The sequence below is a fragment of the Artemia franciscana genome, chromosome 13, assembly GCF_032884065.1.
Source record: "Artemia franciscana chromosome 13, ASM3288406v1, whole genome shotgun sequence".
NCBI classification, from domain to species: Eukaryota; Metazoa; Arthropoda; class Branchiopoda; order Anostraca; family Artemiidae; genus Artemia; species Artemia franciscana.
In genome coordinates, this window is record NC_088875.1 from 23,522,451 (window position 1) to 23,550,274 (window position 27,824).

Genomic DNA, 27,824 nt, shown 5'->3' on the forward strand with positions numbered 1-27,824 from the left:
GCATATCAGGGACCGGGCAAGATTAAATTAGAAATAGTTGTTTTCCCGATTTGACCGGCTGACAAGGGGAGTGGGGGGCCGGTTAATTCGGAAAAAATAGAGAAATGAGGTATATTTAACTTACGAACGGGTGATGGGATCTTAATGAAATTTGATGTCTGGAAGGATATCGTGTCTCAGAGGTCTCATTTTAAATCCCGGCCAAATCCGGTAACATTGGAGGAAGTTGGAGGGAGACCTAAAGTCTTGGAAAACGCTTAGAGTAAAGGGATTGAGATGAAACTTGGGGGAGGAGGCGGAAATCTTTAATTATGGTATTTAATTGCGCCTCTTCAATTATTTTCGATGGTATATCTTCGACCAATAGCGTACCCTAAAAACTTTATTTACAACAATGTAACATGCAATAACATAAACATAATGTAGCTGAATATAACGAAAATAATTTATATATAACAGTTTTAAAGAATAAATTTAAGACAATTTTCTGTTTTCAAACTTCGGTGGTCAGTGGCAAATTTTTCGATGAAATACTTTGACTGTAGATGGACTCTTGTTGGAACTCGTAGACTTGCTGATCTAGTGATGGACTCGTGATTCACTTTATGAAAATGTAGTGTTCCACGGTGAACACTATAGCCTACGGTGCGTCATCGAAATATAAGCTTTTCTAAAAATCAATAAACAATTAAATATAGGCTTCAAATCTAAGCAGTGTACTTGTCCAAAATGAGTTAAAATATCATTGGGTGAAAAATTCCTAATTTATTTAGTGGCAGTTCTAGGCCTGGGGGCAGCTGCCTCCTCCCCCAGTTTTTCTGCCATTATATTCTTTTATTTTATGTTTTCTCTCTAATGGCAAATCTTACCAAGTTTAACTCAATTTTGTTACACTCCCCCGTCACGGTGAGGCGCCACTGATTTTGGAGGAGAAAATGGGGTGTGGTTTCTGTGCAATGCACACAACTTGTGCAGACTACATCAGTCATTTGGTCAAAATATATGTCAAAAATGTTCTTCTGTTTTCGTAGCAAATCTAGAGTCAAAAGTGTCTTCGTCAAAATCTTTTTGGGTCCACAGTTAACGAAAAAAAAGCAAGCCTATAAGAATTATTACCAAAAATAAAGTTTCATCGTGTTTAATTAAACCAATAAGGACAAATTGCTAAATGAAACCTTAATTCAGACGTAACTAAAACAAAATAAAATGACAAATTTCGCTAAGACTTTGAAACAAAATGTAAAGATATCTGTCGCAGGCCTACATCGAAAAATTCAGGCTTAAATTCTTAATGGTTGGATTTCCCCAAACTACTGGGACTATTGACTATTCTATCGCTGTAGCCTATATATTTTCAGCATTCAAATTTAATCGCTTACTGTATCCCACTTTATTTAATAATCTTGAGCCCAGAGAGTGTAATTAAATGTACATAGTTTGCTTATATTTGTTTATTATGTATTATATTGATAAATATTGTATTTGTGAAAGTTTTGCTTGTTTAGAATATTCAGATTATTTTAGAACAAAAAAGATAATTACGCTCGCTATACATTAAAATAAACGACAATATATAGAATCAAATCATTTTTAGTATTTTAACATACCACACTACTCTATTTAATTTTGAAATAGACTAGACTTTAGCCCTGCATTCTTTTACTTTAACGAAATTCTTTACGCAGCAAAACCTTAGTTTATAGGTCCCCTCTGTGCTAAAACAGGCAAAGGTGGATCGTACCTAATCATAGTCTCGTCGCAGTTAAACCATAAAGCAGGGTTTGTAAAGTCATCTCAGAAAGTTTTTGTTGGTCAGAAGTTGCTCTTTATACGTACTGTCAGGTCATTGTTTCGTTTTAAAAAGTTGCCCATGAACCTTTCCCCTGGTATCCCATCTTTTGAAAATTTATGAGACAAACCCTTTTCTTTCGCTACCTGTCCCAAAGTGCTTCGTAATTGCTCCTTTGTAACTGGAAACCCGACTTTTTGGCAGTCCTTCACCCAGGTTACATCTTGTGCCTCAATATCTTCACCAAAAATAGGAGGAGGTCCTCGTTTTGGCTTTATCCATGGCTCCTCCCAGCCTTTCCCCTCTTTTTTCATTTTTTTTAATTTGATCAGTCAGCGTACTTCTTGGAACTTCAAATAATTTAGCGACCTCCCTGATTGACTTACGATTTATAAAATGATCCGTTATCGCTTGCTGGACTTGTTCTTCATGATATTTTCGATCACGGGTTGGGCCCTTCTTTCGGTAGATTCTACGGACTGGTCCTTCTGCTCCATTATTGGTTGTATCTATTGTATTGCAAATATCATCTGTTTCAATTTCTGTGATCGAAGTATTATCGCTAATGAAAAAATAAATATTAAAAATTATAATTAAATTAATAATTTTACGCCTGACACTCGGCTATACAAGGCTAACCCATGAATTTGCTTCAGTGAGGATTAAATTAGGTTATCTGGTAATTTTTTTTTTTTAGTTTAAAGGAGCATACATTAGCCTAATATGAGTATGGTTGACAACCCCAAAGATTTCTCAAGACCAGAATATAGGCTAAGTCTAGCTCGAATTTTACTGGAAACAAAATAGGATAGCCTATAGGCTATTTAAATGTTTTAACTTTTAATGGGCACACAAACCCGTCTATTTTAATCTCTTCAATTGGACTAGGCCTAAATTTTTTCACTTTTGTTCTTGACACAGCATCGTTAATTCACGTGTAATTACAGGTAAACAAGCGTCTAAAGTCTAGTTGGGCCCATCTGCAATGAGTCTCAGGCAACGCGATTGATTCAATTCATAAATTGCTCTTTTTGAGGTAGTGAAAAAATTCAGAATTCTCTCTTTTGTCAAGGTCGCCCTACCCCCATGTGTCGATTCCCTAACATGTACTGTCAGGTCGTTATTTCGTTTAAAAAGTTGCCCATAAGCCTTTCCCCTGGTATCCCATCTTTTCAAAATTTATGACCTATCCCAAAGTGCTTCTGGTTCAATCAAATTCCCACGAATCAAATGAATTTCGTTAGTCAAAATTCTGTTGTCAAGCATTGCATCGGAAGTCGAACTTCTATTTCACGCAATGAATGTTAAAGAGTGGAAATTTAAAGCCCTCGTCGGACTCTTTAAACAATCAGTTCAAAATTGATAGTTAGAGATTAAAGAACTAAAAATTCTTTGATCTTGATTAAATATTTTTGAAAACTTATCTGTTAAAATCATAGCAAATCTTTGGCGATTTAGGCGATCCCGATGGCAGATGAAGCTTGGGACCTCAGCAGCGGAACAAGTGAAGGCCTAGGACAGTTCCGCTGCGACATGTCACAGTAAGTTATTCCTAGGCTATGATAGACATAGGCCGAGGTTATCCTTGGTTAGCATAAGACTATAGACATTGTAGGGGTAAGGCCTATGATGCAAAGAGAGCCAGGTTTTCGTGGCTCGAAAACGTCAATTACTGTCGTTTATTTTAGGATTTTAAGGCCAAACCAACCATTGGTGCCCGGAGATGTCAGCCTATCATTGATGGAGGGGGGAGCCTAGACAATCAACCCCAAGACAGAAACACAGACTGGTAGCCTACCTAGGCCTAGGGTATTAGATTAGTGCAAAATATAGCCTAGGTAGGCTATAAGTTTATGAATTGAATCAATCGCGTTGCCTGAAACTCATTGCAGATGGGCCCAACTAGACTTTAGACGCTTGTTTTCCTGTAATTATACGTGAATTAATGATACTGTGTCAAGAACAATAGTGAAAAAATTTAGGCCTAGATCGATTGAAGTGATTAAATTAGACGGGTTTGTGTACCCATTAAAAGTTAAAACATTTAAATAGCCTATAGGCTATCCTATTTTGTTTCCAGTAAAATTTAAGCTAGACCTAGCCTATATTCTGGTCTTGAGAAATCTTTGGGGTTGTCAACCATACTCATATTAGGCTAATTTATGCTCCTTTAAAGTATTAAAAAAAATTACCAGATAACCTAATTTAATCCTCACTGAAGCAAATTCATGGGTTAGCCTTGTGTAGCCGAGTGTCTGGCGTAAAATTATTAATTTATTTAGAATTTTTAATATTTATTTTTTCATTAGCGATAATACTTCGATCACAGAAATTGAAACAGATGATATTTGCAATACAATAGATACAACCAATAATGGAGCAACAGGACCAGTCCGTAGAATCTACCGAAAGAAGGGCACAAACCGTGAACGAAAATATCATGAAGAACAAGTCCAGCAAGCGATAAGGGATCATTTTATAAATCTTAAGTCAGTCAGGGAGGTCGCTAAATTATATGAAGTTCCAAGAAGTACGCTGACTGATCAAATTAAAAAAATGAAAAAAGAGGGGAAAGGCTGGGAGGAGCCATGGATAAAGCCAAAACTAGGACCTCCTCCTATTTTTGGTGAAGATATTGAGGCACAAGCTGTAACCTGGGTGAAGGACTGCCAAAAAGTCGGGTTTCCATTTACAAAGGAGCAATTACGAAGCACTTTGGGACAGGTAGAGAAAGAAAAGGGTTTGTCTCATAAATTTTCAAAAGATGGGATACCAGGGGAAAGGTTCATGGGCAACTTTTTAAAACGAAACAATGACCTGACAGTACGTATTGCGGAACCGACACATGGGGGCAGGGCGACCTTGACAAAAGAGAGAATTCTCAATTTTTTCACTACTCAAAAAGAGCAACTTCTGACAGACGAAAAACTTACTGAGAATGACTTTACAAATCCTGCCTTATGGTTTAACTGCGATGAGACACTGATTAGGTACGATCCACCTTTGCCTGTTTTAGCACAGAGGGGATCTAAAAATGTTTTTAAAAATTGTGTTAATGAGAAGGATGGGTTAACCGTGTTGGCCTGTGTTAATCCTAAAGGTGAGTATCCCCCCCACTGGTTGTGTACAAGGGTACTAGGATAAACAAAAATTTCCTCGAAACAGTTCCACAAGATGTAAAGGCATTCCATAGCGAATCAGGATGGATGACGCAGGATGTATTTTTCAAATGGATGCAAGAAGTATTTTACCCATGGCTAGCCGCAAAGGGTTATGAAAAAGTTGTTTTAATAATGGATGGCCACACGAGTCATATACCCTTGAAGGTATCTGAATTTGCTAAGGAAAAAAATATTACGCTATTGTGTATATTACCGAATGCCACTCACCTTTTGGAGCCCTTAGACGTAGGTATATTCAAACCCCTTAAAAATAATTGGAAGAAGCACGCAGACCTCTGGACAAAAGGACACGTGGATGAAAAAGGCAATAGGATAGAAATTATCAATAGTCGTCCTCCAAAAGTGGTCAAGAAGATGTCTTTTTGTCAGCATCTTCCATATATCTTTAGAAAAACAATGACCCCAGAGATATGTGAAAATGGGTTTAGGAAAAGTGGGATTTTCCCATGGAATTCCCTTAACGTAGATTTTAGTAAGTTAGCTGACCTTAGGTCTAATCAGGATGTACCTAGGCCTACAGAGAGTGTAATTTTACCAGAATATGCTGGAATAGACCTACAAAACACAACAAACGACAGCCAGGGTTTAACAAATAACTCTATAATTATAGGCCAACCACTTCCACGAACCAAAATCAAAATAATCAAAGATCATTTAGAGAGAAGCATTGAGCAATGTACATTACGGGATTTTGTCTCTAATGACGGACCAATTTGGACAGGTGCCACAGAAATGACTGGTCTATATGAGTATTGGAGGTATGTGGAAAATGAGTATCAAGTCAGAAGTACGAGCAACCTCAATGAAACTCTGTCTTCAACACCTTTGTCGTCGATACCACGCGCAGATTTTAACCTGCCACACTTGCCGGAAGGGCCGCTAGCCCCAATAGCTGTACCGGTAATTGATGTCGACGAAACCACCTCATCATCCAATGAGACATTTGACAGAGGGATGTCTCCTGCTCATATCAATGAGGCACTTCAAGAGAGTCCTCCAATCTCACCCAATAGAAACACCTTGTGCAAACTTCTTACCTTCGAGTGAAACCCCGTGACCAATTCGTGACCAATTTCTTAGTGGAATCACATTACCTTCGTGTTCTTCTGATATAGCGTCAGAATTTCATTTCCCTATGTTGAGTAATGAAACTGAGAACGTGCGTGTCATAGAATCTGAGAGAATAAAACAAAGTCGAGCAGTAGAAAGTCCTAAGAAGAAAGTCGAAGATATGAGCATGCAAGCCACTGTGGATAAACTAACCGAGAGAATAAGAACCCCCACAAAACATTTTTTTAATGTTCCAGTAGCAAATCAGCCAAAAATCCTCTTTTCTTCGAGTGAAACCCCTTCCATTCGGGAGAAATGTTTTACTAAAATCTCATTACCTTCGTGTTCTTCTGATATAGCGTCAGAATTTCATTTCCCTTCGGATATCCAAACGAGTAGGCCTATGTTTAGTGAAAATGAGAACGTGTGTGTCATAGAAACAGAGAGAATAGAACAAAGTCGAGCAGTAGAAAGTCCTAGGAAGAAAGCCGAAGATCTGAGTGTAAGAGCCAGTGTCGATAACCCAACCGAGAGAATAAGACTTACCCCCACCAAACATTTTTTTAGTGTTCCAGTAGCAAATCAAACAAAAAGGAGGAATACCATATCTGTCTATCCATGTTCTGTCATATCTTCAGAGATGACGATTTCCTGGCTTAAGGATAGGGAGAGAGGAAAAAAACGTAAAGACAATTGGGTATGTGTGAAATGTCGTGGGTCATGGAAGGAGGAGCACAACAGATCCGATGGTGATTATTGGGTGGAATGCTCTCAAGATGACTGTAACTCAAAGATGCACAGATTTTGTATTACTCACAAACTCGCTCGTCAATCAGGTAAAGTAGATCTAGACAGGTACCTAAAAAACAAACAGACAACTTTTTACTGTGACCATTGTCTGGACAACAGGCCAATAGATTAGTCCTGAAACATATTTTTACTAAACTGAGGTTTTGCTGTGCGAAGAATTTCATTAAATTAAAAGAAATACAGGGCTAAAGTCTAGTCTATTTCAAACATTAAATTGGGTAGCCTAGTGCGTTATGTTGAAATACTAAAAATCATTTGGTTGTATATATTGTCGTTTATTTTAATCTATAGCGAGCGTAAATATCTTTTTTGTCCTAAAATAATTTGTTAATCCTACATGAGTGAAACATTCACAAATACAATATATATAAATATAATGCAAAATAAAAAATATAAGCAAAATACATACATTTAATTACGCTCTTTGGACTAAAGAATATTAAGTAAAGTGTGATGTAGTAAGCGATTAAATTGGAATGCTGAAAAAATATAGGCTACAGCGATAAAAAAGTCAATAGTCCCAGTAATTTGGGAAATCCAACCATAAAGAATTTAAGAGTGGATTTTTCTACGAAGGCCTACGACAGAAATCTTTACATTTTGTTTCAGTCTTAGCGAAATTTGCCATTTTATTTTGTTTTAGTTACGTCTGAATAAAGGTTTAATTTAGCAATTTGTCCTTATTGGTTTAATTAAATACGATGAAACTTTATTTTTGGTAATAATTCTTATTGGCTTATTTTTTATTTTTTTTTTTTTTGGCTAACAGTGGACCCAAAAAGATTTTGACGAAGACACTTTTGACTCTAGATTCAAGAAAACAGACGAAAAAATTTGACATATACTTTGACCAAATGACTGACGTGGTCCGCACAAGTTGGGTGCATTGCACCCAAGTCCTTTATCTGTGGCAGCTGGGGTGGAAGTCATCGAAGCAACAGCCTGTCGTGTTCAGAGGTTAAGAAACACCTACCTGTTCGAGAGCCCGACGTTAGAAATGAAACTATAAGCCGTGTGTCTTAATATGGGCTCTAGTCCTAGTGATATAGTTTCTTTTCATCCTCTTTTTTATACAGTTCAACCAAACTTTTATCAAACGCTAAGTGATATGGTAGCTAAACTTCGAGCTTTAGATGTACATGAAGATAAAATGATAAGAGAAGGGAAGCATTTCGTTGATAAGAAAGAATTTTTGATTGGTGAAGATTGGATCACTGCTGACAAACTGTCGATGATGCTTGTTGAGAAATTAAATGACTTTCATAGAGCACAATTTGTTAAAACTATTGAACGGTTGACAAATCACAATTACGGATATTTGGAAAAGGATTATATTAACGGCTTTAGCCGTTTTGTTGCGTCGCAATCTGAAGCTCTCGAAGCCCCAGATCTTATGTATAAAAGTGAGGGAAGACCCTTCATGACCTCAGATGGTAAGCTTTCATTCTTATATCATTATCTTTTTACCAGATAATATTGAGAGATATAGAGGAGGCTGTTATTTACTTGACAGTTCACCACTGTTTTGACATTTAGATATTTAGCTCTTTATGATTCAGCCTGTTCATCAGAAAATTCGCTTTTAGAAATAATTTTTATTTCCTAAAGCAATGCACATTTAATAATTATATTTAGCAACAGTGGTAGAAGTGTTCAAAAAGCTCTGAAGCTTGTTTACCTGCTCTGCTGGCAAAGTTGCCAGATCACACGAAAAAAAAAAATCTGTAACTGCTTATACTAAAAAATTACCGCGGCACTGAGCTGTCTGAGACCAACACAACCGCGCTCGCTCTTCTGCTCTTCTAAGTCTTTATATCCCTCCAACAAGTCCTGGTTTCCTCAAAATCCTTTCTTGCGACCTCTTCCCACTTCATTTGGGGATTTTTTTTTGTCGCGTGGCGCTGGATGGTTTGCCGAAAAGGACGACCTTTAGCAATTAATAATATTTATCTATAGTGCAAGTAAAATTATTTGTAATATTATTTTGGATGGTTATCTATAGTGCTGGTAATCCTCAAAATTACCTGATATCTCTACTTTTTGGTACTTACTATCTTCATATTCTGATTTCAGGGTTGCCAACCACTGTGTGTGTATTCAGGCAGTGGTGGTATTGAATCTCAAAAGACCCTGAAACTTTTACATTGCAGTGCCTACTATCTATAGATTCTTATTGCAGGGTTTACTGAAAGCCTAAAAATATTCTAAATGTCTAAAAGTATGCTAATATTGAGTTGTTACGAACTTTGTCTAATGAATACGAACTATTCATTAAACAAGGTTATAGCTATTAACCATCTTGTGTTGCATTAACTAATATTTATTATTTATTTTATACTAATATTTATTTTACACTAGCATTTAATACTAATATTATATTTATTATGATATCATTATATTTATTATTTTATATTTACTATTAGTAACTATTAGTTTTGTTGGTTTATCAAACACTTTTCCTGAACAAAATGTATCTAAAGTTAATAATGAATCTAAAACAGAGAATCAATCAGTACTGCAAATCCCTTTTTATACTACTTTATTTATTTTTTTTTCTTGCAGTGACAAGGACTTTTGATAAATTGTGTGTTCTATCTGTTGCTATTCCCCTTTCTTTTTCTTCCTGATTCAGGAATGTTTTCCTTTCAGTCTTTTTCTATGGTTTTCTGAATATTGGAATATTAGGAATATTGAAATAAGTATTAGATACAGCTGAAAAAAGTGATGTTTGAATTACTCTAAACTTGAGGTTTCACTTCCACTTTAATCCTATACTGATCTCCCTTTTTCATATCATTTCCTCTAAATTCTTCCCCCTTCAGTTTTAAATGTTTTTCATTTTTCTTTCCTTTCTGCTTTCCTTTCTAATTCAGGAATTTCTTTCAGGTCGACGAAAGTCGTGCTGGTCCAAAGCAACTGTAGTTGGAAATGGGGTAGGAAAATATGTCATAAATGGAGTGGATTTTCGAGATATGTTTCCAAGACAGCAAGATCGAAAGCAGGTAAGTCACATTCAAAGACCTTAAATACACAGAGAGAAAATAACCCAGCAATTTCCTTGCAAACTTGAAGAGGAATTGGAAGCAAAATTGATTATGGAGATTCATTGTGCTCACTATGCCTAGTCTCTATTATCTGATTTTTGTTGCTTCTCACGGTGAAAACAGCCAGTGGGATGTAGCAGAATTTTTCAAAGTTCTAGTACCCTTTCCAAGATTAGAAAGTGTTTGGAGGGCAACCAGCCTTCCTTTTGTGTTTTTTTTTTGTTAGAATTTTCGTAACTCACCCACAATAACCATCTGAATAACCCAAATAAGATTTTGACAGAGCCATTTTTTTTTCAGAATAGTTGAATATATCCTTTTAATATGTCCCCCGAGATGTAACGGCGTCTAAAGCCTCTCGGGAAGGCACCTTAAATAATTCAAACTGCCAAGTGTGTAAAGGTAGGTTTTATAGTGACAAAAGAGGATCATGCTTGTTTTTGGGTGTCTGATTGGCTTGGAACTCTTAGGGATCGTTCTCTAGGCAATGAGAGTTACACATTTTGATGGGGAAGAGGGAAGGTGCTTCAGGGCAAAGAAACTCTCTTAAATGGGCTAATCTTTGTCCCTGATCATTCTGAAACTTACAGTTGTAAACCCTTGAGCAAACAGGAACGTGCAAATAACATTCTGACAAAACTGTTATTGTGAAAGAAATTTTTTAAAAATGGCTTCAGATCCTCTAAAAAGGACTTCAGATCGAAAAAAAATGTACACCATTTGAATCACCATGGTGGAAAATTCTGTAGTCACGCCTGGCTGTTGCATGGGTAGTGCTGATGTGTCCTCCTTTTCCTTTTTTACCTTACTGTTAGTGGGGCAATGAAACATCAAAGGTAGCTTTTTAAGGGGTTATTTTAAAAGAATTGCCACACCTACATACCCTATATTTGAAGTAAAATGAATTTTTTGACAAAACTGCATCTTTGTGTACAAGATGATGAATGACGCCATAAACGTAATTTTGAACCATAAATGACATTGTAAAATTACATAATGACGTTAGTATCAATTTTGAGTCGTTCTTTGATACGTCCAGTGTGTGATATATGTTTGATATGTTATGTTTCATGGTTGAAGAATTAGATGAAATGCACAATGTATTTTTCAATTATCTTTTGTTTTTGGTTTGTTTTAGAACAGAGCGCTTCTTATAGAAAGAGTTGTCGTGGAAACTTTGAAAAGGGCTCATTTGATTTGAAGATGAAATGGTTATTGCGCTTTTTAATAGTTGAAAGGGGTTGTAGGGTTACGAGTCCCCCTCCCCCACGCCAATCACTTCTCCAAACACATCCAATCAAAATTTTGAGATAGTCATTTTGTTCAGCATAGTTGAAAGGTCCAGTATTTATGTTTTTGGAGATGACACCTCCCCAGAGCCCTCAGGAAACTTGTTTTTGGCTATGGCCCATGACAACTAACGTCTTATGGAAGGGAATGGTCGTATATACTTTCAAGGGGGCTCATTGGATTGGAAATAAGAAGTTTAAATGCCCTTTTTTAAGATTCATAGTGATCGGAAGTAGCCTCTCCTACGTACTCTTTTCTTCAAATGCATCCGATTGAAATTGATTGCATCCGATTGAAATAGCCATTTTGTTCAAAAAATACTCCAAAGATAACTTAACAAGGCCTTTGAGATTGACACAACGCCTCAGAGTCTGGGAAAAAATGAACATTTCGCATTATCCAAGGAGATTATGTGGGTAGGAATCATCCGAAAGGAATATTCCACAGGAAAGAGGGCATTTTCCATAGGATATTTGGTACTTGCTATTAAAATAGAAAACACCCAAGATGCGGAAATTAGGTTAATCCTAATGATATAAATGTTATGATAATCATAATACCCAAAATATGATGATAATATGGTACTTTAGAAAAAAAATATGGAAACTACAACAAAGAAAAATGGAAAACTGACCGCCCAGAAAAAATTATATTAAATACCTAACCTTGTTTAACATAACCCCTAACCATCCTTAAATATTAAATATTTAATTAAAATATACTTATATCGTTGTTTTTCACTCTCAAAATAAGCAAATCAACACCAATTCCACAGAGCCAAACCGTTTTTTTTTCAAATAGTTCTTTCAATTCTTTAATGTGCTCTGTTTAACAGAAAAGACCCAAATATATTCCACAGGGGTATTTTCCAAAGGCGAAGGGGGGGGGGGAGTTAAACGTCGACTCTAGGAAAACTCCCTGTTCAAGAACTTCAGTCAATACAATCTTATGATAATAACAGAGGTTTATGGAAATTTCTCTAATTGTCTTGCTTTTAATTATTTCTTTGCTAAAACTTGTTTATTTAGGTAAAAACTTGATGATAAACTTATGATCTTGATTGTAAAATACACTGCTTTAAAAAATTGTTATCTCAAATGACATCAGCTGTTATAGTTCATTTAGCAAGTCTCTATTTGAATAAATCATACAATTAAAAACCTCACGACAGTCTAGTGGATGCGTCTCTGGCGCTGATCTAAAAGCTATCAGGTTCCAACCCAGTTGTCGTGAGGAACCCATCAACGTGATCAATTTCTTAATTTTTTTTTTATTTTTGCAACAAGTTTTCCTAAGTTTAGAAAGAGCAATTTAAAGTAATAATTATCAGAAATTGTTCGGAACATACTCGTGCAAGAATTGAACGTTTTGTTCTTTGAAAATTTATAAAATTGAAGCCAAATATTTTTTCCTCATAAGGTAAGAAATAACCGAAAACCTTTTTACTGCTGATGATGAAAACTGTATATGTGTTCGAAATATCCAGTTAAATAATTTTGTATCTATTCACTGTTAATAAAAAGGTATCATCCCTGTTTTGAACTGTTTTACTTCTATCATGGAAAGGCAGTGTGGTCTTCGAAGTTATCTAAGGCACTAGAACTTTCGATTCCTTATCAAATGAGCCATCTGTCGATCTTCTAGAATCAAAGGCTTGATACGATCACCCCTGAAAAAACAACAACAAATAAACGAAAAAAACAAACAAACAAATAAACACACATTTGTGATCTTGCTTGTGGGAAAACAAAAATATGCAAAATTCCACATTTTCGTGTATAGGAGCTTGAAACCTCTACAATAGAGTTCTCAGATATGCTGAATCTAATGGTGTGATTTTCACTAAGGTCACGTGATATTTTGCCGGTGTTTCCCACATTTTTCAAAAATTGAGAAAATTTCGCAGGCTTGTAACTTTTGATGGGTAACATTAAACTTGAACTTTTTATATTTTGAATAAGCATTAAAATTCGATTATTTGGTTTATCCATTGTTATCAAGACTCAGTTTCTTGGGGTCTCGGTTATTATTGAGCCGCATCGCTTCTTCACATCGTACCTTACAGTTTGTTCCCACGAAATGTTTGATATATATATATATATATATATATATATATATATATATATATATATATATATATATACAAATTTATCGTATTAGAATCAGTGAAAAGTGTGCTCTTTCCTACAGTGAAAAAGAGTTCAATGGCCAAAAGAAGACATAGCTTTCCCACTGCGAAAACAATTTCGAGTTGCCTTAGCTTTGTAAGATCGAGCTAGAGGGACGTTGGACTTGGAACCAACTATGCTTTGAAATTATTAAATGAAGTGTAACATACTGACCACTGAATAAATTTCTGTCATCGTTTAATGGGATGATATTTTGAGCCTTTTCGGTGGCTTTAATATAAATCAAGTTACTTCTTATTTTTATATGAGTTTTGTAGAATAATAGGTCTTCTGTAGCTTTTACAAACAGACAATTGAGCCAGTGCAGGGTGTTCTGAATATTAATAGGATGCACACAGCTATGGGAATGCTAGTATTTATTAAGGATATAAAAAAAAGTATCTCACACAATCTGATAGTCTTTAATTATAAAAAAATGCGGTGAAAAATTAATTCAAAAATAAGAAATATGAAATTAATATACTATTATCATATATTTTTAACTCCATAAGGACATGCTGATAAAATCTTAAGGTAAATTTGCTGTGAATTTACTTAGCATCATGCCCCAAAAATCTTTCGCCTCAGCAAGTAAAGGAAAACGGGGTCCCTCTCTACGGACGACACTAGTTCAGAGTCCCAAACGGCGATGAATCAAGTGAGGACAGTCCATCTTCATTCAGTTTTCAGAGAACGAGGAAGAAATTATCTGAGTCAAAGCCCTTTTCGACCTTTTTATCAAGGAAGAAGCGGGAGGACGAAGTAAACAATGGACAATTAAAGCCAAGAATAAGAAATACTATTTATATCTCTCCCTATGCAAATCCCTACAAAACCCAAAGAGTAAGTACTTAGTTTAATGTCTGTAAATACACGAACATTAGCATACAATGCAAGCCGTTTATTTTGATTATCGTCAATTTTTTAGGAAATGTTTGTTTAGACAAATTTGAGGAGTCCCCGAAAGGTATGGGGATAGTGGAAGCAACGGCTTCAGGCTGTTTTTCTAAAGCTTTCTAAAATTTCTTCTCGTAAAATACAAATTACCGTTCTGTTAAATCTAAATAAAAATGAGTATTTCAAAAAATTTGAAAAATTAGAAATATTTGTCTAGAAAACACATGTTTAAAAATCCGTTTCCTATGACCAGAGTTCACCCTTTACTAGGTAGTAGCTACTGCCTAAGCTCTAATCATGAAAATAGAAACTATGCCTTTTATTTTTTCAGCCTGGCGATGTTTCAACATCCCTTGATGATAATTGTTATCTTTTCAAACAATGTCACCTTGTCGTCGACAATAACATTTTGGAGAATTTAATTGTATTGTTAACACACATAAACCTACATTAGCATTGAATTAACCTGTATTAAAACTAAATTAGCCCTTAGTATCTAAGCAAAAATGTAAAAATGTTTAAATTTTATCGTAAAGGGCCAAAGGAAGAATGAACAGGAACCAATAATTAAACTCTTTTTCAAATAAACAGACAGGAATAATAATATTAACAGCTTTTTTGGCCCATCGTGTAAAATTGTGAAAAAATAGCCGAAGAGCTAGAATAATTGGAAAAGAAACAACAACAAAAACAATAACAAAAAAATTAAAGAGGCGAGATTGGAAAAAAATGGTAGCAAAAGGAAAAATTAACAGAGAAGAAACAAAAACAACGAAAGTCAAAACTGAGCAAGAAACCTGATTGAAATATGGTAGGGCCTAATTAGTGTCTTATCTCCTAACATCTCAAAGGAGATTATAATATCAGTGCCTTCGCAATTAGCTACATTTATCCTTTTGCGTCTCTGTGTGTCTTAATATCTAGGCTACGTCATACATGCCGTTCAGGTATATATGAGGCATGACGATGATTATTTATTTGTATTAAATATACACCAAACATTTTGCCGCTCAAAAATGTTGAAAGGAAAGCGGTAAATAAACTTTTCTATTTTAAAGGGCCTCCAGGGGGATGTAGTCAATGGGTTGACAGTAGTCTCCATAGAAAGTAATTTAGTTTTGTTTACCTTTTAAAGTTGCACTTAAGTTTAATTTTGAAAATGCCAAAAAAGCTCTTTAAAAGGATATGATTATCTAGAATAGTATGTATATGATTTTATACTTTCTAAGGTATTATCTTGTTTTAGTAGCAGAGGTCATATACATATTTCATTCCCGATGCTAGATAAGATGATTGTATCCACCTATTGCTCATAACAATAGATAGAACCACACAATTTATGATATCCGACAGACCTATTGGCTTACATTTTACGATCCAAGATTCCCCCTTTAAAAAGTTGAAAATTCCCTGCGTAAAAATGGCTTTTTTATGTTAGTTCTCTTCATGGTAAACATTTTCTGATACCCTCCTCCCACTAATAAACGGAGCGTTCATTAAAAAAATGCAGTTGTGATGTCCCTCTCGAGTGATATGGATTCTACTTATGCTCTGGGCCCATTTTTTGGCAAAAACTACAAAATAAGTGAATAAAAACATTTTCTATGCCCTTCTACCATCTAGTTTAGTGCATTAAACTAGTGCAAACTAGCGCCCTGAGAAAAACTAAGCAAAAAACATATGCCGAAGACACTGGTCAAAAAAAGAAGACGCGAAAAAAGCATAAGTCAAGCTTCAGGAACAGAACTTAGGGAAAAAACTATGACATTGCCACTGAGGAAGACGATGAAAAAAGGTCAAGATTGATTATTGTTTTTGGCAATATTTTTCTACTTGACAACTCTAGCTGTAATTTTGCCGTCGGTTCAGTTTCGTTCTGTTCTAAATTAGTACAACTAGTTTAATGTATGTATTTTTATATAAAGTCCCTGTAGAGATTAATTTTCATTTTCTGATTTGTTCTTAGGAAACTCGGTTCTAGCATGTTTAAGGAAGAGTTTTTTTTGTCGATGCGTTACTATGATATCTTCCAGCTTATTACTTTGCCCGCGTCATGAATGTACTTTCATGATCGTTAATCGAGAGTTAGTCTTTATGTTTTTATGAATACGCACGAAATGGAATTTAGCATTGAAGATAATATTGAGGTTCTTTTCTAAGTAGTATTTTTTTTATGCCTTAGTTTAAAATACAGGATGTACGAAAAGAGTTTTAAGCAACTGTAGTTTAACTTAATTGGTCACATGTGAAAGGATGGTGAATATTGATTTCGAATTATAAAAATTGTAAAATCGAGAGTCTATTGGTTTCTCAAATATAAAGCTGTTACAGCTTTATTTACAGTTGTATACCTGTCACAGCTGTAAATATCAATTTTAAGAATTTAGAATATAACCTCCAATAATGCCTAGAGGAGTATTTACCCACACCTCCTCCATCCCAAGAGTATATAAATTGCAAAAACCTTAGCTAGCTTACAGTCTTAACAGTCAGGCCCTAATATATCGCGATTGGAAGTGGAACCTTGTATCTGTATTTTCTTTTCTTCACAAGGGAGTGAAAGAGCCTCAAATATAAAGCAGCTTTACAACAGCAAACAGCAATTGCAGCTTTATTTACAGTTGTATACCTGTCACAGCTGTAAATATCAAGTTTAAGAATTTAGAATATAACCTCCAATAATGCCTAGAGGAGTATTTACCCACACCTCCTGCATCCCAGGAGTATATAAATCGCAAAAACACTAGCTAGCTTACAGTCTTAACAGTCAGGCCCTAATATATCGCGGTTGGAAGTGGAACCTTGTATCTGTATTTTCTTTTCTTTACAGGGGAGTGAAAGAGCCTCAAAATTATATGTAAAAACTAAATGTATGATACTTACATGAGAAACAACTGAAGAACGGTGATGCTGTTCACAATGTAGGGATGAGATGTGTTTATTGAGCAAAGTAGATACCATTGAGCAGAGCGGTTCAAGGGGGAGGGCAACCGTTTCAGATGCTCTGGGCACCCTAGCTGAGGAGATGCCGTGGCTGGTGGGTTATCCACTTCGATCAAATTCTTCACTTTGATTCAGCTTTTTTTGCTGATATATCAGTCAGGAAGAAGGTGCTGTAATTAGTTTTTTCCGGGCGCCATCAATCTTAAGATTGATGGTGCTGCTGGTGGATCCTACACTAATGTCTTGAAGGATGACAGGTTGCCAAAAATCGTCCTTTTTTGGCCATCGTTCTGATTGTAGATCTTACTAGGAACGAACATCGAAAGTGTTCTGTTATTTCAGTAAGGCGATTGTCAGAATTGCATTCAAAGTTTCTCCGAGGAGCTAAAATAGGGGTTTTTTAATGCCCTAAAGCCACCTTTAATAAGAATTTCAAAATCTAAAAGAGAAATTTGCAATATCTGTAAGTGACTATGTGCTGGCTCAATCAGTGACAGTAGTTACGGAGATTTGACTAGATTTGGGGGTAAAGATATCGCAGTTGCTTTGACTGCTGAGAGTGAAACGCTTGACGTTGACTATTATTAGAATATAGTGGAATATAGTCGAATGTTCAAACACACTCTTAGTTATTTTACAAAACTCTAAACAATAGAAAATTCAGTTTTAGTCAGTTTTCTCGAAAGTGTGAATTCTGACTGTTACTTGTATGAACTTGATCTATTTTGATATTGAACCCTAGAAGCCATATATTAAAGCTCGTCTGTGTTCAAGGGCTGTCACCGATAATTTAAGAATTCCCCAATATTCAATTTCTAAAAATCAGAAGGCTTGAAATAATCCTAAAAAGTTTAGTATAAAAAAGTGTATACTTGAAATGTAAGAAACTAGGAAAAAGTGTAAAAAATCATGAAAATTTTATGCTTAATATGTTTGTGTAGGGTATCGGTTCATGTTTGCACTTTTCCCGAGATTAGGACAAAAATGTCAAGATTGTGGAGAAAAAATGGCAGCCATACAGCCCTACAGGGGTAAGGAGTTGCAACCCTGCGTTTTTATGGCTTCAAACGTTAAAACCTAATTCGATGACAAAAAAAGAGAAAATGGTGAAATATTTATAGATTGATCTTTGACAATGACGTTAATTTATGGAAATGTAGCAGTTGAGGAATGGGGCAAATGTATTTTTAAAAATCCAGGGGGAGGTAATTTTATCGTTTTTTGATATAAAAATACCGAGAAGAAGAGTTTTTAATGAAATTAAAAAAAAGCGTATTTTTAAAGTCTAATGTGGCAACGGCCTCTACCTCCAGTACCCACTCCTATTGTCGCCACTGTTCCTTTAGTATGCTATTTTTTTTTAAGGAAAATGCATTTAAGATTAGGTTTACAAATTCATTGCAGGATTGCAGGATTTTTTTTACCTATCATTGACCGTAGTGACCTTATCATTAACCTTAAACGAGCTTCAATACATATATATTGGGTATGAAATCTGTAATTGGGAATTATTCTTAATCGAAAGCTCTAATTGTCTTGTACCCTTCAATATCCCTTTTTTACTTACTTACTTTTGTATATTGTCTATCCTAAATCCAAATGATTTTTTTTTTGTATTTTAGGCCTCCTCTGGGATTGAAAAATATCAAACGGAATCTACTAATGAGCTACAGAATTCTACAGAAGTTAGGCAGATTGAAAATGATGGATCTGTTGTTGAATCTACACCAGAAAACTCACCAACCGAAACAATAACTGTTGAAAGGATCGAGACAGTACAAGAACCAGATGATATCACTATGGATAATATTCAGTATATTGGCTGAAATTCTTTCGGGGAGGGCAGTATACCCTATTTTGGCAATCTATTTAACATTGACGAGAATGAGACCAATATTGACGAGAATGACATGATGGCCGTTGTAGAGGTTGGCAGACCTATTTTTGTTACCACGTCGTCTGAAAGCGGGGGAAGAAGACCTCTAAGTCAAGCTTCAGGATTGGGTAGAACTTCTACTCAAGAAATAACTGGAATATCTGAGGTATTTTTAGGGTATTAATAGTTGAGATGCTAAATAATAAATTATGAATTTACAACCCCTATTACTACAAACAACTGACTACAGCACCAAGTCGCCTGAGACCGACAGAACTGTGCGCGCTCTTCCTCTATCCCAATCTGTTTAAAGCTTCCCTCTACATCCTCCCAAGAAGTTCCAATTTCTTTTAAATCGTTTCTTACGACATCTTCTTATCCCATTCGGGGCGATCTGTTTTTCTTTGGTCCTAGATGGATGGCCGAAAAGGACAATCTTTGATAAGGCATAAGGTATAATTTCTCTGAAAAACATCTATGAAATTCTTCTTCATCTTCCTAAGCGCCATTTTTCAGTTCCATGAGTCCTTCTATCAGCTAAATCAAACGTGTGTTCATATTCTATAAAAAAGAAGACTAAAGGGGTCTGATGACTTATGGACTTCTCAGTTATTAATTTAAGACTAAAAAATTGGTCGACGCATCCTCTACCCTTCCTAAAACGACTAAGGGATGTCACTGAAGTGTTTCTAAATTGCATGGTAGTTTCCCTTTTTTTAATAATCATATTCATAATCCTCGGTAGTTTACCTCTAAATTCACAACCACGATACTGTAATTAATTCTTCTTCACAAAATGTAACTCACTTTTTATTGAAAGTGTCACAAACTTTCTCATTCCTTATTTTGATTTGTCACTAAAACACGCCAACTTAATTACCAAGCAAGAACTTAACAACATTGTAGGGTAAAGAGATTTCTTTCGAATTGTCTCCGTTTCCGCCTATATTTAATTCTCAATCAGAAAGGTAATTTAGTGATAGGATAGTTTTCAGTAATTGATCCACGTTTTAAAAGACCATAAACACCGATGTTTTTCTGTCGTAATAAAATGTCAACCTTTTCACCGGCCGATTTTCAGTAGATTTAAAAAATACCTCAAAATTCCTTCCGCCACACATTTTTATGGCTATAGCTCGCTTATCGGAAAAGTTTGTAAAACTTGAATACGAGAAATTTTGAAAATTAGAAAGTTTGTTAAACTTGAATACAAGGCTAAATCCAGAGCCATTTAACTAGGCTTAAGTCTTTGGCTATATTTGAGAGAGCCAATTCCTTTTTCCATTATGTGATATTACGTATCTTTATAAGAAGTGGAAATAAAAAGTTAGTTGATAAAACCAGCAGCTTTAACAAATAACTTAATATGCAACAAATCAATACCATTATCCCCCCAGGAAATACATTCAGATTGTAATATTTACAGTGCAGACAGTGTGACACGGGGTGACAAAATATACATCCTCCCCAAGAAAAACTTAAATCCGGCTCTGGCTTGTACTAGACTAAGGGATGTCTGCCTCTCCATCAGCAGGTGTTCATCTCAGAGCGCTGGGTTTTCCCACACGCCACCTCTCATCATGCAATGCAAGGTAAGCTTAGCACCCCCATATAGTGTTTCCACCATATGTGACGGACTTCGTCTGGTAGCCTGTATACTATTTCGGAAAGCAGATAACCCCTCAGTTTTATTTCTTATGGCCAATTTAAATTTCCTATTGCTGTATTTAAAACTTACTGTTTGAGGAGCATTTCCCAGGCTGGTCACACATTCACAAAAAGACCTTGCGACTTTCTGGTAAATTGAAACTGAATTTGAAAAAGCTTTGCGCTTGTTTAGTTTTATTTAAATTTACAAGGATAAGATGTATAATATTGTTGAAGATAAATTACAATATTTACAAAATAATTGGGAAATTTATGATATTTTCCATATAAAAATCAGATTGCAGACTTGAATTACCGTCACTTGTTCATGCTATAATCTAGTGATGCAATAACATAATGATAAATTTGCAGAAATTTTTACAATCAAGTTTTGGTCAAGTTTTTCTAATCCGGCTTTGTGTCACGATATTTTCCAATTTGGTTTTGTTTCACTACATGTTTTAGGGGAGAACAGCTTCCTTTATTGATAATTTTTTGAGACGCGGTTTTAAATTTTCACTTACTATTGACTAGGGTTCGTTCTATACTAGATTGCCCCTAAAGGAGCAAACATGATGCATGAAAGACAGCGCATTTTTTTTCTAACTCATAAAATAGGTGTATTTCTTCTTTTTTTTTATTGAAGCGTGACAAATACTTCTTGAAAAAAAAAGAAACCATGGACAGGGAAGCTTACATCTATTATTACTACTAACAGCTCACCACAGCACCAACCCGCCTGAGGCCAACACATATTCGCATTCTCCTCCTCCATCCCACTCTATTCAAAGTTAGCCTCTTTACATCCTCCCAGAAAGTTCCCATTCCCTTTAAATCTTTGCCAACGACATCCCTTGACTCCGACCACGGGCGACCTGCTTTTCGTTTAGCCCTAGACGGTTGGCCGGAAGTATAAATCGGAGAAGATTTTCCTCAAAGTTTTCGGCTTACTTAAGCTAGAAACTCGAAATTTTCTGCAAACCGTCCTGTATCTAAGAGAGTACAGTATACATATAAATTCATTTTTTTTTTGTCACATGCAATGGGAATGTGACATCGTAAAAATAGCATTCGCATTAAATGCTTTTCGTATGTTTCAGTAAGATGTTACCATAGCAAATTGGGCAGTGCAAAGGCATGGCCATCTGCTAAGGCTGAAGGTCCAAGCGAGCAGAGAGGAGTTTGGAAAATTTGCATTTAAATCTAATTGGCCCGAATTAGCACTTGCTAAATCTCTGCAATAGAAAAAATTTCATTTTGAATGAGTATAGCCTCCTAAAGAATCCTAACATTCCATAAGTTTATCAAAGTATAAATTAGATTTCTAGGTCAAAATTATAGGATGTTCCGGGCGGTATAAAATTATCAAAACATCAGAAATCTGACGAACTATCTGGAATAGGATATGCTAAGGGGTTCTGACACCATACATCCCCCCCCCGTCAAGCCCCAGTGACTGAGAAAAAGACAGAAAACACAAATGTTTCGAGAAGAGACAGTCATTGAACTCCACATTCTTATCTAAGCATTCTAAGGTGAAATTGAACCATAAATATTACGAAATATACAATATTTCAGCTGTTTTACCTATTGGCGTGGTAATTTCTGAATGCGATAAACAGTATGCCTTAATCTTAAATTAAATATTAATGAAATTAAATTAAATATTAAATAAGTTTGTTTGGTAAAGATTGATGTTAAAGCTCAAATCATTTCCGTAGGCTACAATTGGAATGTTTTCTTGAGTTATTTTTCTAAGTTCACCTCCACTCCTCTCAGTGATGACAAGGGAAAAAAATTACTTTAAACCTTAGGCGTCATCTACACTCCTTCTTAAAAGGTTAAATAGCTGCCGAAGTGGAGACACTTCAAACTACCATATACCATAAAAACAAGAGCTAAGAGCTCATATGTCACATGTGACGAGGCAAGAAGAGCTAAGAGCCAAAAACTTCTGGGAATAGGTCTAAGTTAAAAAATTTGCCTGTTGCTTACGTAGCCTGTTATAGGGAAGTATACATAAATTTTTTTAGTGGGTGAGATTTTCTGAAAGTGAAATTCTTCACTGGGAGAATTTCCCATGGGAGGTAAGTTTCTAGGGGGGTAAATTTCTCATAAGAAATTTTACACCAGGGGAATTTGCTAGAATTCTTATACGAAGTTTTACCTTAATACCACGATCCTCCTGAGAATAGGTCTAAATTATAAGATTTGCCCTTGCTTATGCAGCCTATTATAGGGAAGTATACATACATTTTTTGATTGGGAAAATTTTCTACTAGTAAAATTTTTCACGGGGAGAATTTCCAATGAGAGGGAAATTTTTAGGAGGTAAATTTTTCATGAGAAATAAAAACCAGGGTAATTTGCTAGAATTCTGATACGAAGTTTTACTGTAAAGAGCAGGACGATGAGGGAGGGACAATTCCTTTCATATAAAGAATATTTTCTGTTCTTTTGAAGTTTTAAAACTTAAAAGGAAGATATACTATCAACCATAAGTTGTCGACCCAGCTCTTACTAGGTTTTATTTCTTGTTTGAATCTCTTTAATTGCATTTTCAAGATAGATCATTGGCAGGTGGTCAGAACTCCTTAATGTGGCTGAATTAGCGCAATGGATGTTTCCTAAATTTGTTTAGACATATCTGTTATATGGTTTTAAGCATGTTAAATTTGTTTTAAGCATCTGAAATTCACTCATGTAATTGTCTTCACCTCAAAGCAGCCCAGTCTTCAAACGACTGCTGGATCTTTCAATCAGAACAGGGGCGGATCCAAGGAGGGCCCGGGGGCACCCCCCCCCCCCCCATGACGTTGTATCTGTGCTTGGGAATGCTTGCTCTGGTTTGGGTCTGGACGAAAGTAATTTTAATTTGTTATTGATTTTTAATAGTTGAGTTTTTCATAAATTTTTTAATTTAAGACTTTTATTTTTTGCAAACTAGTTTGAAACAAGATTTTAGTCACTTTGTGTGGTCTTTGTTAGATTTTACCAATGTTAATACCGCCAAAATTATTCAATTAAATTTAGGTTTATCAACGGAACCTGTCTGTATTACCGCAAAAGACAATGGCAAGGCGAAAGTCTTCATTTTGTAACAACAAGGAGGAGAAATTTAAAACCCCAACTTCTTTAGGCTGTCAAAATGATATTTCAGGATTGTGTTGTCACAACAGGACTGAAAAGCAAAATATTTACTTCTTTTTACCGTCAAAAATTTGTTTTCAATTCTTGCTATGGCACTGAGGCAAAAAAATTAATAGGCCTATCATTACTTTTTTGGCCGTCTGTTTTGGTTTTTTGGGTTTCCTTTTTTTTTGCGAAGAGGGGGGCTTTTCCAACATAGCCTAGTTGTTTTTAGGGGATTTGTATAATAGAAAGTAAATGTATGAGAAGTACAAAAATTATTAATTTTCTTATTATTTGCAATTATTATTGTTAATATTAATTATTAGTTTTGGACAGAGGCGCCATTTGGACCAAATCTTGGGGTGGGCATAAACTCCATCTTCCCCCCCCCCCCTGACTCACTTCATGCTGCGTAATCATCTTGGAAATGAGCATTTGACAGAACTCGAGAATTATATTATGTATCTTACCTACTTTCAAAGTTTACAATAATTAATAGCAAATAGAATAATTACTCCAAGGGTTGTCAAGTAATTATGCTCTTTGGCTAATAGGCATGCAGTAATTTCAAATCAATTGAACAGAATGGATTATATTGGACATAATGGATTATTATGGCCGGCAAAGGGCTGTTTGAGGTGGAAGCTTGGGCCCCCTGGAAAATCTGGGGTGGGTATTTGCCCAGACCCCCCCCCCAAATGGCGGCTCTGGTTTTGGAATATTGCAAGAAATAGTGGCCACTTTACTGCCCATTTTCATCCAATTAAAGCTCTGCATTATATGACATGTCACCTCTTCTGTTCATCCTAAAACATTAAAATAAAGGGCAAACTCTTTAGCACTTTAGACCATTTCCACTACCTACCTACAACACATAATTGTCGAGGTTCCCTTTAAATTAGCAGGTATTTCTTTGTTTGCAAGTTTATCTGAGCAACCTATTATGCCCCCCCCCCTCCAACGAAAATCCTGGAGCCACTATTTTCTCTCTGAAAATAAAATTTTAAATATCAAATTTCAAGACATTAAAACGTCTAATAACAAGACAAAGAGCCTGACTCATAGCCAAGATAACAGCAGACAGCAGGGACTGACAGGATGAGAATAAGTATTATTGTACAATAACTTTGTCACCAATTTTTTGTATCAACATTTTTATACCATCTTACTTTCAACAGATTTATTTGAACTTTATCCCTCACAAGATTTTAGATCAAAGACTAAATTTGATGGAACTTATATATTTAAAATCAGCATGAAAATCTGATTCTTTTGATGTACATTTTAGCATCAAAATTCCGTTTTTTTTATATGTTTTCCTATTGAGCCGGGTCCCTCCTTACTACAGTTCGTTACCACGAACTGTTTGAAAAAATCTGTTTCTTGGTAGTCACATGCTTTCGTCAGCTTGTTTAAATACGGTTTACTATGATTATACTTTTTACCATTGAGTTCCAAAATAGTTTTAAGGAAGCCAATCAATGCCATGGTTTAAAGCTCGTAATTTGAGGAATTAAAGTCACCGTTTTGAAAGCAAAATGAAAATAGATTTTACCAGCAATATTATAGATGTTGTGTCTCCTCCTCATTTCACAGAGTTTATTTTACCAGGTCATGGGCTGCAATAAAAACGATAAGAGGATTCGCTCGAATTGACAGTAATATTTCTAGTGCATTTTTAAGTCACCAAAGAGATTGATCATCAACAATCTGTGACTTCCTGCCACAAACACGTTTAAAAGCAAGGCATAAAATATGACCCTCTTCTCTGAATTCCTATTTATGTATATGTAAAGGGCAACTTATACAGCTTAGAAAACTTCCCCTAGAGGCTACGGGAGTTAAGCAATACATGGATACTGATTTATTTGACTTTTAGACTATTTTGAACAGGAAGACTATCACAAAATTTTGATCATACATCTTTGGAGGGAGGGCAGCTAAGAAAGGAATTGGTTTCACTCTTACCGCTTTTCAATATCTCAATTCCAGTTCCAAAAATTGTACAAGGCTATTTGAACTACCCTTTGATACGCCTTTTCTTCAAACCGGATACATGTATTTTTTTTTTGCTTAAGTTTAATATATCCCTCAACAGTCCTTTAAGTTTATCCCTCAATACCCTTTATCATATCCCTCAGTACCCTTGGTATTTTTTGACACACCCAAAATCAAACATTATATCCTTTTACTGATGATAAATACCGCATAAAAAGAACAAATTTAAAAGTTGCCCTCGGTGCAGTGACGGGGGGGGGGAGAAATAACCAAACTAAAATCGATTTAACAAAGAAATGTAGAACCATAATGTTTAATATAGACAGACCAACGCAGCACCGATACTGCTGGCGTTACGTTAGGGCACTACCCAAACTTTTTCTTCCCAAACATGTTCTAGATCATTCAAGATTGTTCTTAATCGTTTGAGATTATTCTAGGTTGTTCTTCATTATTCTGGATTTTTCAAGATTAAAATATTCACTGTTCTAGACTATTCAAGATTCTGAATTAAGTCACTGGTGTAAAGACATGATGCTAGTTTGGCGATTTTCTGCCAATTAGACTACTAAATTTTCATTTTCGCAGGACAAGTGACTAAAAACCCGCATTTGGGCTACGAGCTTCAGATTTTGCAACTTTTGGACTAGAATACGCTTAAAGAAAAAAAGCAAAAACCCCTCATGTCTTCTTTAGTCATGTCCCTTATAGGATATATAGAGGAAAATATAGAATTCAGTTGGCGTTAGGCTATAGTATTTGTGTTTAGATATTTAATCAAGTAAAGGTACAGATTAGGACCCCTGATAAAAATAACTAACTTATGACTACTTATTATTTAGTCTATTGTGTCCTAAAAATGCAGAGCCTTTCCTCAGTAGAATCAAGATGTTAAGAATTTATTTCTTACTGTAGGACGTGGTTTCTTTTGGCAAGTACCTGTGACCCTTCATTGTAAGGATCTATAATCCAAATCTGTATCTGAAATATAACACAAGAACCAAAATAATGTGTTAGTGGACAGGGCAGTAGTTCTTACCAAGTCCTTAAACAGTACAACATTGGTGAAAGATTTATCGTAGTCACGCTCATTAAATATTGTTCTTTTTTTTAAATTTAGGTTCAGTTCGGCATCGCCATCCAACGACCAGGTTTGCAAATGAGAAGGAAGTCCTCACAGTCCAAGACAGACTTTACTCGTTTTATTTATTTACTCACTTATATTAGTAACTATTGTTTGCTTGTAAACTACAGTTGTTTATTGAATTTATGTTTGTTTTGGATTTCATTTATGCCTCAATAGCGAAATGTTTTTACTCGTCTTAAGCTTCATTTGCGTATTCAGCTTAAGCTTTTCCTGTTTTCAGATTTATTTATTCATTTATATTAGTGCCTGTTGCATTGATAGTAAATGATATAAAAAGCTGAAGTAAATACTTTTGACGAGAATAAAAAATATCAACATCAGGACTTAAAGTTTAAGCTTTTCCTTAATGTGTCATGCCCCCACCAATACACTGCAAGTTAATTAAAGACAATGAATCATATGTAAAACTTATCGAATATAAACCCTTAAAGTGACATTCCAAGTAATCCCACTTTCCCATATTAATACAATAGTTTAAGTTAAACAACTCTATTGAAAAACCACATTAGAGAATTCAAATTAAGCAGAAAAATAAAACAACTTTAGGCTATATAAAAGCGAATTTGGTAAACGATATCTACAATTGAAGTTGATTTTTGTCGAAATCAGCCATTTTTTTTACCGAGAAGTTCGAAAATGCAAAAGTGTTTCCAGGAGAGGGAAATACAACTTAGACTGTCTCAAAATTGAGCACCTGCGGCCTTAATGAGGTCAAAATAACGGACTTGTACGACTTTGCATAAACCAGGGGAATGAGTCACCCCACTTAGCCCTCTCCCTCCCCCCCTTCAAGCCACCTCTGAGTATAGTAAAGCTGTATTCAAAACATGTTAGCAACAATTGTTCTGTAT

At 35.4% G+C, this 27,824-nt stretch overlaps 2 protein-coding genes across 2 annotated transcripts in view; one reads left to right on the forward strand and one right to left on the reverse strand.

Moving 5' to 3' along the window:
• Positions 1-27,824, reverse strand: part of LOC136034680 (uncharacterized) — a 285,081-nt gene that overhangs the window by 119,133 nt on the left and 138,124 nt on the right. The gene's annotated exons all lie outside the window — the stretch shown is intronic.
• Positions 7,750-27,147, forward strand: LOC136034683 (small ribosomal subunit protein uS9m-like). Its single transcript, XM_065716006.1, has 4 exons — positions 7,750-8,264; positions 9,718-9,833; positions 18,796-19,215; positions 26,947-27,147. Exons 1-3 carry the CDS (start codon positions 7,856-7,858, stop codon positions 18,997-18,999), a joined length of 729 nt encoding a protein of 242 aa, XP_065572078.1. The 5' UTR covers positions 7,750-7,855; the 3' UTR covers positions 19,000-19,215; positions 26,947-27,147.

Coding starts and splice junctions, on each gene's coding strand:
- LOC136034683 (XM_065716006.1), top strand. CDS start 7,856: ATGGGCTCTAGTCCTAGTGATATAGTTTCTTTTCATCCTCTTTTTTAT. Junction 8,265..9,717: donor ACCCTTCATGACCTCAGATG/GTAAGCTTTCAT, acceptor AATTTCTTTCAG/GTCGACGAAAGTCGTGCTGG. Junction 9,834..18,795: donor GACAGCAAGATCGAAAGCAG/GTAAGTCACATT, acceptor TTTGTATTTTAG/GCCTCCTCTGGGATTGAAAA.